At 34.9% G+C, this 18,517-nt stretch overlaps 2 protein-coding genes across 2 annotated transcripts in view; one reads left to right on the top strand and one right to left on the bottom strand.

The window, feature by feature from the left end:
• Positions 1 to 2,771, bottom strand: part of LOC115218860 (UV-stimulated scaffold protein A) — a 66,090-nt gene extending 63,319 nt beyond the window's left edge. Inside the window, exon 1 of the mRNA XM_029788811.2 lies at positions 2,336 to 2,771. The gene's annotated coding sequence lies outside the window, so the exon portion shown is untranslated. The remainder of the gene's footprint in view (positions 1 to 2,335) is intronic.
• Positions 1,905 to 13,716, top strand: LOC115218861 (BLOC-1-related complex subunit 7). Its single transcript, XM_029788813.2, has 6 exons — positions 1,905 to 1,923; positions 2,876 to 3,027; positions 8,187 to 8,249; positions 10,730 to 10,773; positions 12,194 to 12,214; positions 13,462 to 13,716. The coding sequence occupies exons 2-6, from the start codon at positions 2,908 to 2,910 to the stop codon at positions 13,511 to 13,513; spliced, it is 300 nt and encodes a 99-aa protein (XP_029644673.1). The 5' UTR covers positions 1,905 to 1,923; positions 2,876 to 2,907; the 3' UTR covers positions 13,514 to 13,716.
• The last annotated feature ends 4,801 nt before the right edge of the window (positions 13,717 to 18,517 follow it).

Genomic DNA, 18,517 nt, shown 5'->3' on the forward strand with positions numbered 1-18,517 from the left:
TCATAAATGTGATAATTAAAATTATATTCAAACATTTCACAGAATACTCTTCAAGATATTCAGAAATCTTCTTTCAGAGAACACACATTCTTTGTAATCAATTACATAGAGGGGTTTGCCAACTTAAACACAACCAGTTAATTCAAATATAGAATTATTAAATATTAGGAGGGTATCACTATTTGGACACCCTTCTGCTGAACTGCATTTATGGGATATACTGTTAAGTTTTAAAATTAAAAGTGGTTGGGGGAATTCAGTTACTAACTTTTAAAATTGAAATTGATAAGACTGATGTATTTATCTGATCTTAGAATTAATTAAAATTTTATTTCAAGTCACAATTCAATTTGTTCTAACAAAAATGAAATTTGATTTTTGTAATATTTCCCAATATAATTTCAACTCAAGTTAAAAATTTCAGGCCATGACACCCTGCTATGTGTTGGTTTATGAAAGCTCTCTCTCTCTCTCACACACACACACATTGATCAAAATTCTCCAACAACAAACGAAGTAAATTAATTTCTGCAAGCCAATCTTAAATAGACACTACCTTGACAAGGGTAAAGAAATGCAACTATATGGATATGCTAAGAACGGTAAAATTTACCAAAAGGTTCATTAATTACAAACAAAAATAAATACATAACGGACACATCAAACTAGAATGAGATTTTGGCAGTATAGTGTTTGTTGAGAATTACTTAAATAATTCCATACAATATTTTCAAATAAATGTTAGAGTTTATAAAATAATAAATAGTTTGTTTTGTCATAAATATCAGTTGCTTTTAAGAATGATCCACTTTCATGCCACAACCAGAGTGAATCGGTAAATTATTTCATAGGCTTTGAAGAGACCAAAGGCACTTCCATATCTACCAGTTTTCTAACACCTGTCCGATCTTCAAAACAAGTTTTCCTCGAGTCCCACGAAACAAATTACTTTTCATGGAGCACGATCTTAGTTTACGAATATTATAAATAACTGGCTTTTGCCAATGTGGGCCTATTACCATTTCTTCGGAATCGTGAGGCCCCCAACACCGCACTGTTAAAAGTGTTTCCGTATCTTTTTTTTTTTTTTTTCACCTGTCTCGTTTTAAATTAGTAGATTTTTATTGTTCACAGATTAATGGCGAGACGGAGAATTACATAATCACCAGGTTGTAAGGACTTGGCTAAAACTTAAGCTGTGCCTCTATAGCAACTCAAAATGACGGAGTTGACCCATCTCCAAGAGGCGTTTCGAGATAAAGAAACACAAATTATTTTTGTTTCCTAAGTGAAATATTCTGTGTAATGCAGAAGTACAGCTGGGCGAGCTAAACTCCTGAAAGTCAATTGTATATGTCGCAGATAAACTCAGTCCTAAGCTCTCTGTAACCCAGACAGTTCATCGATTCAATCACTTGTGAATATAATCCAATTAGTTAAGAATATTGCAAACACAGAATATTTCCAGCCACTGCGAAAAAAATCTCATTATTACCCAATCTATTCAACATCAACAGAATAAAAAACAAAGAAAGAAAACATGTATGCGAATGGATAATTATTAAAATAAATTTTAATATTCCTGATGGATTAAATTTTTCAACAAATGTTAATACAGTTAAGAAAAAAAAAGTTCTTCACGCAGAAATTAAATTTATGCCCAACCGAATGCGATTAATGTCTTTTATATAAATGAAAGAAGCTGTAGAAATTATATGGGTGAATACTTTTTTCTATTTAGTCTTTCTACTATAGGCACAAGGCCTGATTTGCTAGGAGAATATTAATTCTTGAAATAAGCCAACCCGCAAGTGACATTTTCAAGAACGACAATTGAAATGTGCTATTCTTCATGAGCCTGATTAGGCCTCAACACAGAGTGGTGCAATGGGACACGTCCTTCAAAGCGTCCACCCAAGAAATGTTCGTTTTGTTTCGTTGTTTTTTGTTTTTTAATCAACTGTTACTCAATAAGTTAACCAAAAATCTATTCATGTCTTAGCATAGGTTAATCATGACCCAGCAAATCTATGATAAGACATTCACGCCGTGACCATCTAGTCTGTTTTTTTTTTGTTTTTGCTTATATATTTTAAGACTTATAAATAAAGGACAAAATTATGTGATTTGTCCTTCGTTTTTTAAAGACAGTTGGGTGAGACGTGGCTGCTATTTCAAGGATATTGAGCGACCATATATAAAGACTCCCTCCTTAACTCGACGCAGTTTCTCTTGTTATTGGCGAGAGATAGTTAATCATCCGCTGACTCCGTAAATATTATTGTAATTAAACATTACAAATTTAATGAGAAAAAAGTAAACAAAAGACAATTACCGCAGAAAGCTGGATACTATTTAAAATAAAACATCAGAATATTAATTGAAAATCATAGTTGTAAAAAAATATCATCCAAGAAAATATAAACATAAAAATGCTTCCAAATTCTTGAATTCTGCAGAACGGAAGTTTCAAAATGCTTCACGTTGACCAGAAATAATATCGACTGTCGTAATTGACTGATTGATAATTATTTTCCATTTTTTAACTCTTCACATTTTGTTGAATTCTAGGACCATAAAAATAAAATAAAGAATTTATACAAAGTGTTTAAAGCAGGTATACAATATATATCTTGGTTGGTAAATGTTGAGGAAAAGAACGAAACTAAGTCTCTCTCTCTCTCTCTCATACACACAGTTTCTTTCTCTCATTATTTCTCTCTCTATCTATCTATCTATTTATCTATCTATTACTTATATAAAATGACAAAAGGGCGCAACTAAAAGTTTTTATATATTCATATATATTTGAAAGTAGTTGTGAAAGAACGAAACTAAATCGAAACGTTGTTGCCATATATAATATATATTGTAGGAAGATTGCAGTGATGTCAGTGATAGCTCGCTATGGCGTCTGCTAATTGGAATCAGGAAACAAAATCTCGGTTAAATGATAAAATTTCAGGAAACATGAATGACCTCGGTTCTCTTGCGAGACAGATCGTGCGTGGTTCTCATTCCAGTGAGGTAAATATCTCTGTAAAAAAAAAATACTCCTTTTGTTGTTGTTGTTACCGTATACCATTGTTTTACCAGAAATGTTGTCATGATAGGATTTGATATGAAAGAAATTTCGCTTCTATTTCTAGCAGCTCGAAAGACCACGCAGAGGCTTTCACGTTGGCTCATTCATATTTTTATTTTATTTTGTTATTTATGAACGTTAAAAAATTATCTAACAAAGCATTTAAAAATAGTAATATTATACATTTAATTGCTAGTCCATTTACGTAAATATTTTCAGCTGTTGAATTAATTTATCATCTACGAAAAGTCTATTGAGAATTAATGCCTTCAGCAGCTTCCTTATATTTTACGAAATCTATTTGGTTGCCGAACAGACAAAACGTGAAGACACAGATCTTTCATATTACTAACCGGTGATCATTAACCGGTTATAAACAATTGTAGATATGATTGCTTGTCGTTTAGTGTGTGTGTGCACAAGCTTACTATATCTGTTAGGTAGCATTTTATCTGATTGAGAAGATGGCTATGTAGATTTTATTAAATCTAGTGGACTTTGGTTGGTTGATTAGCATCAGAATGATCATCTCGAGCAGATCTCTGACATACAGGTTGTCGGACAAACGATCGTGACCCGCATCTCTATTTTTCCAGAAATACACCATGCGCTCAAGATACATGTATTACAGTAATTCCTCGACTATCGCAGATGTTACGCTCCAAAACCTCCCACAGAAAAAAAAAAAAAAATGAATACCTATTGGCCGCAGAAACCCGCGATATAAATTTATACATATTAGCCAGAAAAATCCGCGATGTACTGAGTGCGCGATATGGCAAGAGATTACTGTATACGGATGCAGTGTGACGGTCCGGGAGTCAACGACGGAACCCATACATTGTCGCTCGACTTGCTACAATTAGCAATCAAATCTCTTTCTAAAATGTATCCCACTGTCTTAATAATCGATTTATATATTTTGTTTAGTCGTAGTACTACAAACTGACCGTTTGTCGTGAGGTCCTACCCGGATAGCAATGCGTTGTGACATGCCTCTCATTAGCATACAAGAAATAATTTGAACAACCATTCATTAACTTTGTAGAGCGTTAAAAAAATATTTAGCATTCAAGGTGCAGGCGTGGAAGTGTGGTAAGAAGTTTGCTTTCCAACCACATGGTTTCCAGTTCAGTCCCACTGCGTGGCACTTTGAGCAAGCGTCTTCTACTATAGCCTCGGGCCGACCAAAGTCTCTTGTGAGTGGATTTGATACAAAGAAACTGAAACGCATATATATATATATATATATATATATATGTGTGTGTGTGTGTGTGTGTGTGTGTGTGTCTCTGTCAATCCACGGCTTGTGTTTATGTCCCCTAAACTTAACTGTTCGGTAAAACAGACTGATAGGATAAAAACCAGGCTTTAAAAGAAACAAGCACTGGGGGCGATTCATTCAACTAAAACTTTTTCAAGCCGTTGCCCCAGCATGGCCTCAGTTTAATGACTGAAACAAGTAAAAGATAAAACATTCTATAATCAGTGAAATAAATGCTTCTATCAATCGTCTTAACCCTCCCCCCATCCACACACACACGAATTTAAAGCTTTGCACAACTATCAGAAATCAAAGGGATGGTCTGTAACAAATCTGGTGGGATTCTGATCAGTTTGGAGCAATCAAAAACTTTTGTTGACTTTGGCAACAGTCCTTAAACCAGCAGCTGCTTTTGGTCCTGTTTTCCAAGATTAGATCACTTCAACACATTGACATCTGTTCAGTAATCAGAATATATGGCTACATATCACAACTGTTTTGATTTGCATGCTCTGTCTTTCAAGGATATCCCCTCTCATTCCTTCTGTATGTACTGACTCTCAGGCCACTATTACAGAAATTGGAGGTGTTGAAGGCATCTGGTTCAAACTGGAATGCAGGTGAGCCATGTTGACACTGTGCAGACTTTAACAGTGTCACTTCAACAGTGTCAGACACCATAGATGATGAGTTGGTTGGCATCATTTTAAAGCAGTAAGAAATAGGGATAAAGCACTGATTAACAATGGGCTTGCAACTTGGTTAATTAGAAAGACAAGTCCATGTTGTTAGACAGTGTTGTGAGGCATAGGATGGATGGACCAGTAAGTTGCCCTGGGTCTGGTTTCGTCTAGATTTCCATGTGGTTAGGAAGTGAAATGAGGCTTCAAGCAGAGTAGTCAGTTCACCTAGAAATAGGTTGAGAGAAAACTGTTCTGTAAGGTTAGTGACCAACAGATATATAGACTTTGTTATATATTGTTGCCCGTCTTGTTATATACTGTTGCATGGCAATGCACACCCTCATATGGCCACCCACACTGTTGAAACCATTGAAAAATTGTTTCAAGCAGCTGGAACACCCTCCATACAGTGCAAATGTCCCTTTGAAGTATCACTTCTTTGGACCACTCAAACATCCTTTACAAGATTGTTGATTTGCAATAAAGGAAGAAGTGCATGAATAGTTGCGTGACTAGCCAAAAATCTTCTCCAATGGAACTAGCAAGCTTGTGGACTGCTGGAAGAAGTACGTCGAAAGAAAAGAGACTGTGTCAAAAAAAATTGTGTAATTGTTCAAACCCAGCTTTTGTTTTAATAAATTGCAGAAACAAGAATGCATATAATTTTTGACCTAAACTTGAACATAGGTACAAGGTACTGGCATGGCTGTGTGGTTAAAAGGCTTGCATTCAAACTATGTGGCTTTGTGTTCAGTCCTACTGCACAGGATGTTGTGAAAGTGACATCTACCAAAGCCCAGTGAGTAGATTTGGTCGATAGAAACTGAAAGAAACCTATTTGTGTGTGTGTGCGAGCATGACCTTGTTTTGAAACCATGTGATGGTTGTAAATGAGCATCAGCATCAAACGGGTGTTGTTTGTTTCCAGTCTTCTGTGAAAAGCATGTCTGGCCATGAGGAAATATTACCTTGCTTGGAAAAGGTGAGGGTTGGTGGCTGAAAAGGCATCTAGCTGTAGAAAATCTGCCTAAACAATTTCCACCTGACCCATGTAAGCATGGAAAACTTGATGGTGGTGGTGGTGATGGTGACACTACTGCGGCTGCTGCACAAAGCTTGATTTTTTTCATTTTTCATGATGAGAGAAAAAGGTTAATTGATCAAACTGACATCAGTATTTGACTGGTACTTTAATTTATCAGTCCCAGATGTGAGAAAGGCAAAGCTGGCCTCAGCAGAATTTGAACTCAGATTGTAAAGGTAATTATGCTAACTTTTTGCCCATTTTTAATAATAATTGTTTCTAATTTTGGTACAATGTCAGCAATAATGAGATCTGGGGGTGCTAATCAATAGCATTACATCTTTATTAGTTTATTTTATCAGCCCCTCCTCCCCACCACTGCCAAAAAAAGATGAACCTCAACAAGATTTGAACTAAGAAATACTGCAAGGCATTCTGTCCCAATTCTCAACAATTCAGCCAATTAATCCACTGCCTTTTTTAAAAATAGAAATATATAGCAAGATTATTGAAGTATTCACCTATAAATAAATATAACAGCTATAATTTTGTTTTGGCTAATATTGATTCTAAATTTGTGCTTATTTTCAGTTCTCCCATTTTAAAAATAGAGATAACTATAAAAGTATTATTTTATTTTATTTGACGGAAATGTAATGCTTTTTTTTTTTATATAACATTCTAGGGTTTTGGTGGGGTTTATTTAAAAATTATTTTTTTCCAATAGAGAGAGCAGTTTAAACTGAGGATCATGTTAACACATTTTCTATTTTAGATTATCATCATAAAATACTTTTTTGGAGTTTATTTTTATCAAATTTTATTCATTGGCTAGGTGGGTAGACCTCTGTGTGTGTGATATCTTCATCATCATTTTATATTTATTTTTCTTTAGTGGCACAAGCTGAAAGATTTGTTCCATCATCACAGGAAATGATAAAGAATCACAACAAGTGATTCTTTGTCATTTCCTTTGAGAGTCATCAGTCTAAAATCAACCTTCACCCGCTCTACATGCAGAATTCCAGATTGAATTTGGATTAAACTTTCACTTTATCAACAGCATAGCTGTACATGGCTTGCAACACTCACACAAGCCATTCATCTACTTACTGTTCTCCCAACAACCAATGAATTACACAGTGTGGTGCTTTGTTAAAAGCATTTTCCAAGTCGACAAATGCTTGTTAAAGTGGTTTGCTTGTAGCTAAGCACTTCTGTAACTTTGCCTCGTTAAAAATAGAACAATGGCTGGTGATATTCATGTGCAGTGGCGGACTGGCCAGGTTGCCAGCTTACCTGATGGCAAGTGGGTCCCTGCACCATTAAAATCCGTATATGGAGGCCCATCCCCTCAAATTTGAGAATTTTTTATTCACTCCTGGAAGAATGCATTAATTATTTCAGCCTGGTCATATTTGTAGACAGTTGAAAAGAATACTTTTAACAAAAAAAAAAAAAATTGAATGATAGCATTGTAGTTGCGGGTGGGCCCCCTTAGTCTCCTGGCAACCAATATTTTTAGACCCAGTCCCCCACTGCTCATATGTTGCACAAACTTCAGACAACATCTCAGCTAAACTAATTTTCTTCCTAATTAGCTGTGCTATAACTCCTTGCTTCTTTCATAAATTAATTTCCATCAAGCTAACACCTCTGTTGTTGCTGCTTTCTCAATCAGTTTTGTCTTTAGCAGTTGTTGTTGATGATACTCTGCTAGTCCTTGGGAACAATGCCTCTCTGTCCTACTTGATTGATAATATGAATAACTAGTGTGTGTCTTTATCAAATATTTTCAATATCTTGACAATTAGCCTCAGGATTCTGCTGTTTTCTCTACCTCTCAAATCCTTAATGTATTTTTTTCTATTGTTGTAATCCACCTTAATAGACAGTTCTTCTTTTGAATCTCCTTCAGGGTTGTCTGTCTCTCTCTCTCTCTTCTATATATTCTCTTCATAGCAGTATTTCTATGCCTCTTTCTTCTCACCAGCAGTGGGAATGAGTGTACCACTATCATATACATGTATATGGACCTACAAATTGATATACATGTGCATATGTCTATACACACATGCACACATACAAACACACAATTATATAAAGACATGGATTTTTTTTTAATTTCAGCTCCTTGCTCAAGCAGCAAAAAATTTTGCATTCCAAGAAAACACCATCAACAATTCTTTAGAGGTAAGTTGTAGATGTAATACTTCTACATAGTACAACATTATTTGTTGCTGTATACATTATATATTTACATATTTAGCTGATTAAAAGTTATTATTAATTAGAATATAGTTCTTTGGACTATTAACCTCTCTTGCCTTTAGAGATGAACATTGTTACAATCAGTTTGACATCTTATCTTTATCAAGTTTCTTACTCCTGAATGTGTACATGGTACAAGACTGGATTCAAACTAGTATCCTTTATTTTTTATGGTACTACAGCCTTAAACAAAACTTTATTTGGTCTAAAGGGAAAGAAAAGCTTTTGTTAACAACATTTATAAACTCTCCAAAACTAGTGAGATTGGCTTGGTGAATGTTCCTTTCAAAATATTGCAAGTGAATAGCTGCAGAGAATTCCAAATTGCCTACATCCTGATGCTCATAGTGGGTAGTGTTAAATGAATATTGAGGATGAGAGGAGGAAAGAACAAAGATCAAACCAATTGAATTGTGTAGATGTAAATATGAAAAAAATTTTCCTTTCCATCTTTAAAGAAAAAGATAGTAATCTTAAAAATTATAATCGTATATTCAATGATTCCTTCTCTTCCGCATTTCTTAGTGACAGCATGGATGACTGACTTTATAGGATACCAGACAACCAACCAGAAATTGATAGTTCATACCATATCACAAGTGATTCAGTGCATGAATAACCAAGACATTTAGTGCCCAACAGCCCAGCCATCTCATTTTAAATAGGTACCATAGCAGGGTGAAATCAGCAACAGTAAGGAAACATTAATGAGGGATATTTGAAGAATTTATTAAAATAACATTGTCATTATTAATCTGGTGCTTGAAATATATTTTTTCATGAAATTTGGATCACTACAAAATAAAGAATTTGTATCATAGATCAGGGGCTGTCTCAAGGTAGTTCTTATCAAAAGGAGTTAATTATGATGATGATGATAACAACACTTTTTATAGGGCCTCCATTAGTTACAGTTGACCATGCATCTGCATCTATATGTGCTGGCCTAGGCAAGGATTTTTCGTGAAGGACTTGAAGTTGTTCATACAGGCAAATCTTCACTCTCCTTGCCTCCAGTGTTATCCAAGGAAGAGGATATTCTAATTGGCCAATAAAGCTTGGCACCATCGTTGTTGAAGGCATTTCCTTCAGAATGCAAAGAGGTAGTACACTTACTGCAAGACATCTTGTCTGATGTTTTAACAGTTCCACCAATCCCTGGTTTGATACTATTTTTTTTATCTATGAAATGATGGAAATTGACCTTGCAGGAATTTGAACTCAGAACATAGAAAGTTAGAATAAACACCAATATATTTCTAGTATTTATTGATTCTATAAACTCAGTGGGACTAATCTAAATACTATAACAAACCTGATGCTTCTAAATATCACAGAACAGTAGGGTCTATCATAGAAATATATCACATAGTAATATTCTAATGCCTCTTCCAATTTGCCATCTAATGACAACAGTACTGATGATTAAGTAGGACTGACTAAATTCGTTATTGCATGTAGTTTATTATTGCAGTTTTCTGACTCCAAATTCTGGTTGATTAAAGGTAAGCTATACTACTTGTCCTTATCATCCTTATTATTTTATAATAGTCATTTTCCATGCTCTCTTATCATGGAAATGTTTATAATACCTCGAATACCTTTTGAACAGCTTTAATTTTGGGGTGTGAAATATATGAGAGAAATTTCCATTCCTGGACAATCTTAGTTACTTTCTCAACAGGTAAATCAAGGTCTGTAAAAGTAAGTGATGATTAATAAATGTGGAATATAGCTGACAAATTATAGAGGGATAAGACTAAATGCAGTCAGGGACATAGTCCAGTCCTTTTGCCATTTTTTATTAAATTCCACTGCCATTTTCTAACAAGGCTGTATAAACCACTGCACCTTCCAGTTGAGATAACACAAGCAACTAATGAACACAACTGGGATTACAAATATACACGATTTTAACATTATCAATAACTTCTTAGTGTGTGAATTATTTAGGAAGTGTTTTACTTTCTAAAGAATTCATAAATTTTTTAACGTTCTTGTGCAGTAGACTACAATTTTTTATATTTGATTAGCAGTTTTAGGATGTTATATTATTACTTAGCAATTCACTTGCAACTTCAGCAAGCATTATGACAGCTATTCTTTACTGATGAGAAAAGAATAAGACTAAATTGTGTCCAGAGTTGTCTTCCATGCTTACTTGAACAATGAAAATACAATTAGTCACTGACTAACATTGTTTATTCAGTATTAATTATTTATTTCTAGTAAACTTTTTGATACGTCATAAATTAATCATTAACTTAACTCTTTTTCATCAGTAATCTTGCTAAGTAAAGAGAGTAAATACTGTTCCTTCAGTGTGGTATTTTATCAGAACCTAAATGCTATTGATTCCTTTTTTTTTTTTCTCACTCAACATGTTTTGATTCTCCTTGCAGACATTAAAGAAAATGGACATGATAAAATCTCAGCTTGAATTTCAGTAAGTCTTTGTTAACATCTCCTCATTCAACAACAGTGACAACACCCATAGCCTCTGATGGTTAGCTGGTAAGGGAGAGAGTGCATGCGATGGTTAATCATAGAAATGGCTGATGACAAGAGTGTGATGGCTGTGCCTAGGAAAAGGAGTGATGGATAGCTATAGAGTAGGGTGAGATCCCAGTAAAAGAGAGTTTAGATTCAATAATCCAGATGGCAATAGATGTCAATAAAAGAGTGATCTGTAAAAGAAGGAATGTTGGCTTACAGTACAAGATGGTAAATGAAGTGGTGGATCAGACAACTATAGATCCACTGTAATACCTCTTTATTCAAGCATAGTGATTGGAGTATGACACAGAATATAACAAGGCTGGCCCTTTGAGATACAGATACTACCCATGTTTGCCAAGTGAGTGAACTCAATCTCCCTGAGAACTAAATTACGACTACGCATGTCTGTGGAGTGCTCAGCCACTTGCACATTAATTTCATGAGCAGGCTGTTCCATTGATCAGATCAACTGGAACACTCATTGTCATAACTGATAGAGTGCCAGTGTGTGTGATTGGAGTCTATGTGTGTATGTAATAAAGCACAATCAGTTCAGCTTGTTAACATTGGAAAATATGACTTTCTCAAAATATAACTTATAAAGAATGCATTAGGGTGAACTCATATCCACAACATTTAACATTTTAAAATTTCACACACACACACACACACTCACTCACAATCATGCAATTTTCAACCTTCATCCAGCTCCCAACATTTTTTTCAAACAGTAAAATTTTGCATGCATACATATATATATATAAACCTCATAAATACAGTCACATAATTAAATATTTTAATTTTGATGCATCATCTATAATTTATCTAACTCCTGCAGATAATCTATATAGTGAATCTGATGTAAACATGAATATGTTGATGTAAAACCAAACCAGAATGTTCACCATTTCAAAATTTTGCTGAAAAGCATCTGGCCAAAGTGAATAGGTACATTTGACCATGCAATCTGCAACTACTGTTATTATTATAATCCACCCTCAGTGGATTATAATGATAAGAGTGGTGGCAATGTCAGCTAAAACAAACAATGATGACACTTAGACTTTGCAATGTAATTTTGGCAAAGCTTTGCAAGTGAGATCATGCTGTATAAATAAGTCCATCAGTGAGATGTGTATGAGTGAGGAGGGAGGGCTACCATTTGGAAGAATTTTGAAATTTTAAGATTTTGTTGGTTCATACTCGGGGATGGAGTAGTTTAAGATTATTCCTTTGATATGTATAGCAGCACACACACATACACATATACACACATGTGCTCACGTGCGCGCACACACACACACACACACACATTGCTTTCTTTGACGATAGTGTATTAACCTGAATCTGTTTGCTTTTCCTTTCAGGTTTGCAGCTGTAGAACGTAGGTAAGTTTAGTGCCAAAGAATTTTCTGTTTCAATAAAACTAACATTATATTCTATTTTGGTTGGGAAAGAGGAGGTGGTTTTATATAAAAGAAATTTATTGATCTATAACCTATTTCAATTAAAATTTTAATTATTAATAGATCTGCAGTAAAAATTACTGAAGATCTATCTCTGTGATGTGTTCTTTACCTTAAATAAAATATTTCAAATATTCATGAGTATGAAACCTATCAGCTTTATCTATTTGTAATTTATTCATATCATGCTTAGGATCAGGGAATTATTCTTCTTGTCATCACTATAGTGCCTCTCTCTCTCTCTCTCTCTCGAATGGTACAAAAAGAAAACATATGTGAGTGTTGTAATGAATGTATATATGTATGTGTCATCCCACCATGTTGGACAGCTGAACTCTACACAGTTTTTCTCTTTCTGTTTTTTTTGTTATTCTCTCTTCATTTTTTCCTCTTATTCTTTTCTGTCGAAGAGCGAGGGCTTGAAATGTAAAAGACTTTTCCATTTTTCCTGAGCAGTAAACTAATACACCTGCTTGTTGTTCCTACACCTGTCTTCATATTTCGTTTTTTTTTTTTATTTTGTAAATTTGAACTATATATATATATATATATATATATATATATATATACTTGTTTATTTTTGACTAATTCATTTTGAATTACCCTGTATATACTGGAGGGAAGGTAGAGAACAGGTGACAACTGCAGAGATTGAGCAGGGTTGACAAGTAGATGTAGTGAATGGTGGATAAGGACTGGTGGGGAGTGATAAATGATACACATGAGTTGCAGGAAGAGCAGAAGATAGACTGACCATGCAGAAAAGGGTGGGTGGGTGAAGAGCAGTAACATAGTAAGGAGAAGGATGAGAAAGAGTGAAAGAGAGAGAGAAAGTGTGTGTGTAGTTTAGTAGGGTGCAAGAGTCTGAGTAGAGACAGGCAAGTGTAGCATGTGGAAAAAGTGAGAGATGCATGGTGGTAACAAAGGATAATTTGATTGCATAGAAGGGTGATCACTGAAAAATGTGTGTGGAGAGGGAGATCATTAAGAATGAAGGAAGGATTGCCTTTTATCTTGTTACACAATCAATAAAATAAGTACAGGTTGTGTAATACATTAAGGATAATCCAATCAGTTCTATTCCTTCCTCTATAAATTTGATGTGTTCTTACCAAATATTGAAAATCCTTCGTGTTGCATTTCCTTTTTATTTTTTATTCTTTGTCCAGCACTGTGACATTGGATGACATTCAAGACCAGCTAAAAACTATTCAAAGATGACACAGCTTATCCTATAGTCAAATCTTCTTTAGAAAAACAACCAGATTCCACAAAAGAAAAGGAATAAAAAGAAAGAGAAAAAAAAACAAAATCTTTTTTCAGCTCTGCTAATTTCCAAGAAAATATTTCAACTGTTTACTAATTGCCTTGCATTGATTGTCTTTAAATGAAATAAAGTATAAAATATAAATTATGAAAAAGCATTCCTTTTAATAAAGATTTGTTTCTGTATGTATGTGTGTGTGTGTGAGTAATATTGAGATTATTAAAATTATTTTAAACTTTGAAATTGTGTTTGTTGTTCTTTGAAATTTGTATGACATTGTTTTTTTACAGAGAAACTGACAAACGTTTCCCTTGTCTACACATGTGTCTGTTCACTAATTACACTGTGTAACATGATTTTTGTCCTTGGGCAGCAACTGTTATTTCCTATTTGTTTACCCCTAGAAAGTATGAAAAATGGCTAATATTTCCCTCAAATTTTGCCTTTGTTACATTTATTCAAACCTCAAAAAATCCCTCTCAACACATGACTATGATGCTCCCCCACTACACCTGCTCATGATCAAAGATGCACATATTGTCAGCTACTAAGGGACATGTTCAAGTGGTTAACGTTGAGCAAAATATTTGCTATAACGATATTTCTTCTTCAGCTCAGCACTGAATCTGTCTGAAATGTAATGGAAAATTGGTCAGTTTCAAAACATTAACATCCAGGTCACAAAAACAAAGTCTGAAGGGAATAGTAATTTTCTTTTGATTTCTAGATAGAAACAACTAGGAAATAACACTTACTGACCAAAGACAAAAAAAAAAAATTAAAATTTTGTTACACAATATTATTAACAATTGCTTTGCTAATAGTGTCATTCACTTCCAGTCCATTATGAAAATAAGTCCAAGCCTCTTGATGTGTTGCACAACTTTATAAAGAAAAATCTCATTCGTACAGTGTCATTTGTTTTCAATTCTTCACGCAAGCTTGCCTAGAATTGGAAAGTGGAGAGGGGCATCAAGCCGTAGAAAATTCCAACTCAAAATACTCTCATCTGACCCATGCAAGCTTGGAGAAGTTGATGATGATAATGATGGTGGTGGTCCAGAATGACGATTAAGCATGTGTATAGACATGAGGTGAGCACAACACAGCAGATATAATTCTATATTCTAAACAAGAGTAGCTCAGTGTGAAAGGATGGTAGGAACGGGAGGTTTTCATTACAGTGATCACCTTAAAGCTGTTACTGGCCAGTGAACTTGTATGATGACAGAATACATTCTGTTGAACCATACTAAGGAGACTCAAAAGTCATCAATGGTTTCTACAATCCAGCAAAATTTAAAGAACTAAACAATGGCACCACTAATCACTGCTGCTGCTTCTGCAATAGTCTGCTGTTAACTCACTAATGAGGAATCCACTATGTGGCCTCTTAGTCTGCTAGAAATCATTCCTATCATCTTAGATATACTCAGTCACAGACGAACTGGGAATTACATACCACTGGTGACAACAGCTAATCTGTAACTCTTTCCTCCAACTGAAAATGGGGTTTTGAAGCAAATTTCTTAACCATACATCTATCAGAGTCTGCGCCCATCATCATCATCCTTTAACATCCGTTTTCCATGCTGGCATGGGCTAGACAGTTTGACAGGTATGGAGAGCCAGCAGCTGCACTAGGTTCCAATCTGATCTGGCAATGTTTCTACAGTTGGATGCCCTTCCTAATGCCAACCACTCATACAAGTTCACTGGCCAGTAACAGCTTTAAGGTGATCACTGTATGCTAATGAAAACCTCCCATTCCTACCATCCATTCACACTGAGCTACTTTTGTAGTGGGTGCTGTTTACATGCCACCAGCACAGGAGCCAGTCAGGCAGGCCTGGTATCAATCACATATATATATCAACAACAATAATTCTTTCAAATTTTTGCACAAGGCCAGCAATTTCAGGGGAGTGGATAAAGCGATTACATCACCCCCCACCTCCGTGTTCAACTGGTTCTTATCTTAAATACCTTGAAAGAAAAAACGTTAACGATTCTGCTAGTTCACTGCCTTTAATAATCGTTTCTACAATAAGCACAAGGCCTGAAATTTGAGTGCTTGTTGATTACATCAACCACAAGCTCAACTTATTCCATTGACCCTGAAAGGATAAAAGGCAAAGTCAATCTCAGTAGCATTTGAACTCAGGATGTAAAGCTTGAAGAAATGCTGCTCGGCAATGATACCAGCCTTGTGCCAAAATTTGAAGCCAATAATTATAACAAGAACACTCAGAGAGCACAAACCTCTACCAAGGCAACACCAACATCTTCTCAATGACTAGCTGGTGATGATTTTTAAAATGAGAATATCTGAAATAAACTCGACTGTTCTCACAAACGAGAATATTAAAAGTTAACCTGACTGCTCTCAAAATTAAGTAAAAAGATAGGAAAAATAATCCAGAATCCTTTTCCAGTACCAGATTGATCCCAAAATCTAATCAGTTCATGCCAGTCATAAGGCCAAACATTCCTGAAATTTTCATCTGAATCCATCCATCAGTTCTTGAGATATCTTGTCCATAGTCAAACAAACAAACACAACTGAAACAATACCTGTTTCTTTACTACCCACAAGGGGCTAAACACAGAGAGGACAAACAAGGACAAACAAACAGATTAAGTCGATTACATCGACCCCAGTGCGTAACTGGTACTTAATTTATCGACCCTGAAAGGATGAAACAATACCTCCGCCTTCGCTAAGGCAGAGGTAATAATGGTAATAAAGCAGTTTGGGGGGAGGGGTTAAGTTGATGACATTGATCCCAGTGTCCAACTAATAATCATTTCGTCAAACCCAAAAGGATAAAAAGCAAAGTTGACCTCAACAAAATTTGAACTCAGTACATAAAGATGGACAAAATGCCGATAAGCATTTTGCCCAGCATGCTAATGATTCTGCCAGCTCACCTCCTTAATAATAATAATAATAATAATAATATTTCATTTTTGTATTTGGTTTGCAAGATTCTTTATGTGAATTCCTGTGTTGAAGCATATTTTATTGTGTCTGGGGAGATTCATTCTGTTTTAATGCCTTATTAATGAACACACTCACTAGTTCGATTTCCACTCATTTATTTTTTTTTTCTAAAATTTTTGTTGCTTCTTGCAACCTCTTCAATAGTTGTTGACTCTGTCTGTAACTGGAATGCAGATCTCTTAACAAACAGAGTTTGCAAGAAGCAATGAAAATTTTAGAAAAAAATAAATAAGTAAATGAGTGGCACATGGCTCAGTGGTTAGAGTGTCGAGCTTACGGTCGTGAGATTGTGAGTTCAAATTCCGGACCGGGCTGTGTGTTGTGTTCTTGAGCAAGACACTTTATTTCACGTTGCTCCAGTTCACTCAGCTGTAGAAATGAGTTGCGATGTCACAAGTGCTAAGCTGTATCACCCTTTGCCTTTCCCTTGGAAACACTGGTAGCATAGAGAGGGGAGGTTGGTATGCATGGGCAACTGCTGGTCTTCCATAAACAACGTTGCCTGGACTTGTGCCTAGGTGCAATCTCATGGTCATTCATGACCGAAGGGGGTCTCAAGAATAATAGTAATAACATTTTACATAGGTACTTGGTCTTAAGTATTTGTGGAGAGGGATATAGTCAATTATATCTGACACTAACATTTGTGTCAATCCTCTGCCTTTATAAGACTGATGTAGCCAATTTTATCTAACTGGGAACTTATTTTATCACTTCTCAAGGAATGAATGGCAAAGACAACACTGGTGGGATTTCAAGTCTGAATAATGAAAGACAACCCATTTGGCAACCCATTGTTTCTGCTACCACTCCACTACATTCTTTCGATATAATAATTATAATGATTTCTCAAACAACACATTCGTGAAAGGAAGGATAGTGTCAATTTAATCTCTTAATTGATCTGTCCCACATACACCCTTGATTTTTTTTCTATAATATACACAAGAAGATGAAGTTTACAATGGAACCCCACTGATGATTCACCTCACTAATGTTCTACTAATGACTGCTTTTTGTCCAGGAACATGGCCATTTATTTGTTTGTTTGTTTATATATTTATTTATTTCATAGGCTGCTGTAGTTTAATAGGAGTTGTTTTACTAAATCAGAACGGAGGATGGACAAATTCAGATTTTTAACTCAGAACAAGGAGAGAATGAGAGAGGAAGGAGAGGGGGAATGGAAAAGAGGGAGGGAGAAACAGAGACAGACAGACAGAAGTGGCCGGAGAGAGTAAATAAATCTACTGATAAATTTTGTGAGATATGCTAGGGTTTATTTCCATGGGCCCCTTGATATCTATCCGAACCCTTCTGTTTTTTGGCAGAATTATTTTAACGCAAATTTAATTATTAAACGATATCTGTTTAATTAGTTGTTAGAGGATATCTATCTATCTATCTATATATATATATATATATATATATATATATGTGTGTGTGTGTGTGTGTATGTATTTATTTATATATATATATATATATACATACACACTCACACACATATATGTGCATGTGTATAGAGGAATATATATGTATGTGTGGAATATATATGTATGTGTACACACACACGCACACACACATCCATATAAATACTCATATATATATATATATATTTATGTATACTGATAATAAAACAGAGTAAAACTGAATATAACTAAATACAAATAACTGATGAGTAAGTCCAGAGAATTACCCGCTAACATTGACTTCTACATTGAATAACAAAAGACAAATTAAAAATAAGAAAAGTGGTGTGGCTACCTTTAGTAACCATGTATTTCAGCAGACTTTGAGTACAATAAACGTGTCATTAGTGTTGTTAATGCCAAGCAGAAGTGTTCCTCCTCCTACACAGAGTGGAGAAAGGAAAAAAAATGTTAAAGATCAAAGCATAAATACATAAAACAAATTATAAATAGGCATAGAACCCAATAAAAAAATGAATAATATT

Source organism: Octopus sinensis, linkage group LG14 (assembly GCF_006345805.1).
Source record: "Octopus sinensis linkage group LG14, ASM634580v1, whole genome shotgun sequence".
Taxonomy (NCBI): Eukaryota; Metazoa; Mollusca; class Cephalopoda; order Octopoda; family Octopodidae; genus Octopus; species Octopus sinensis.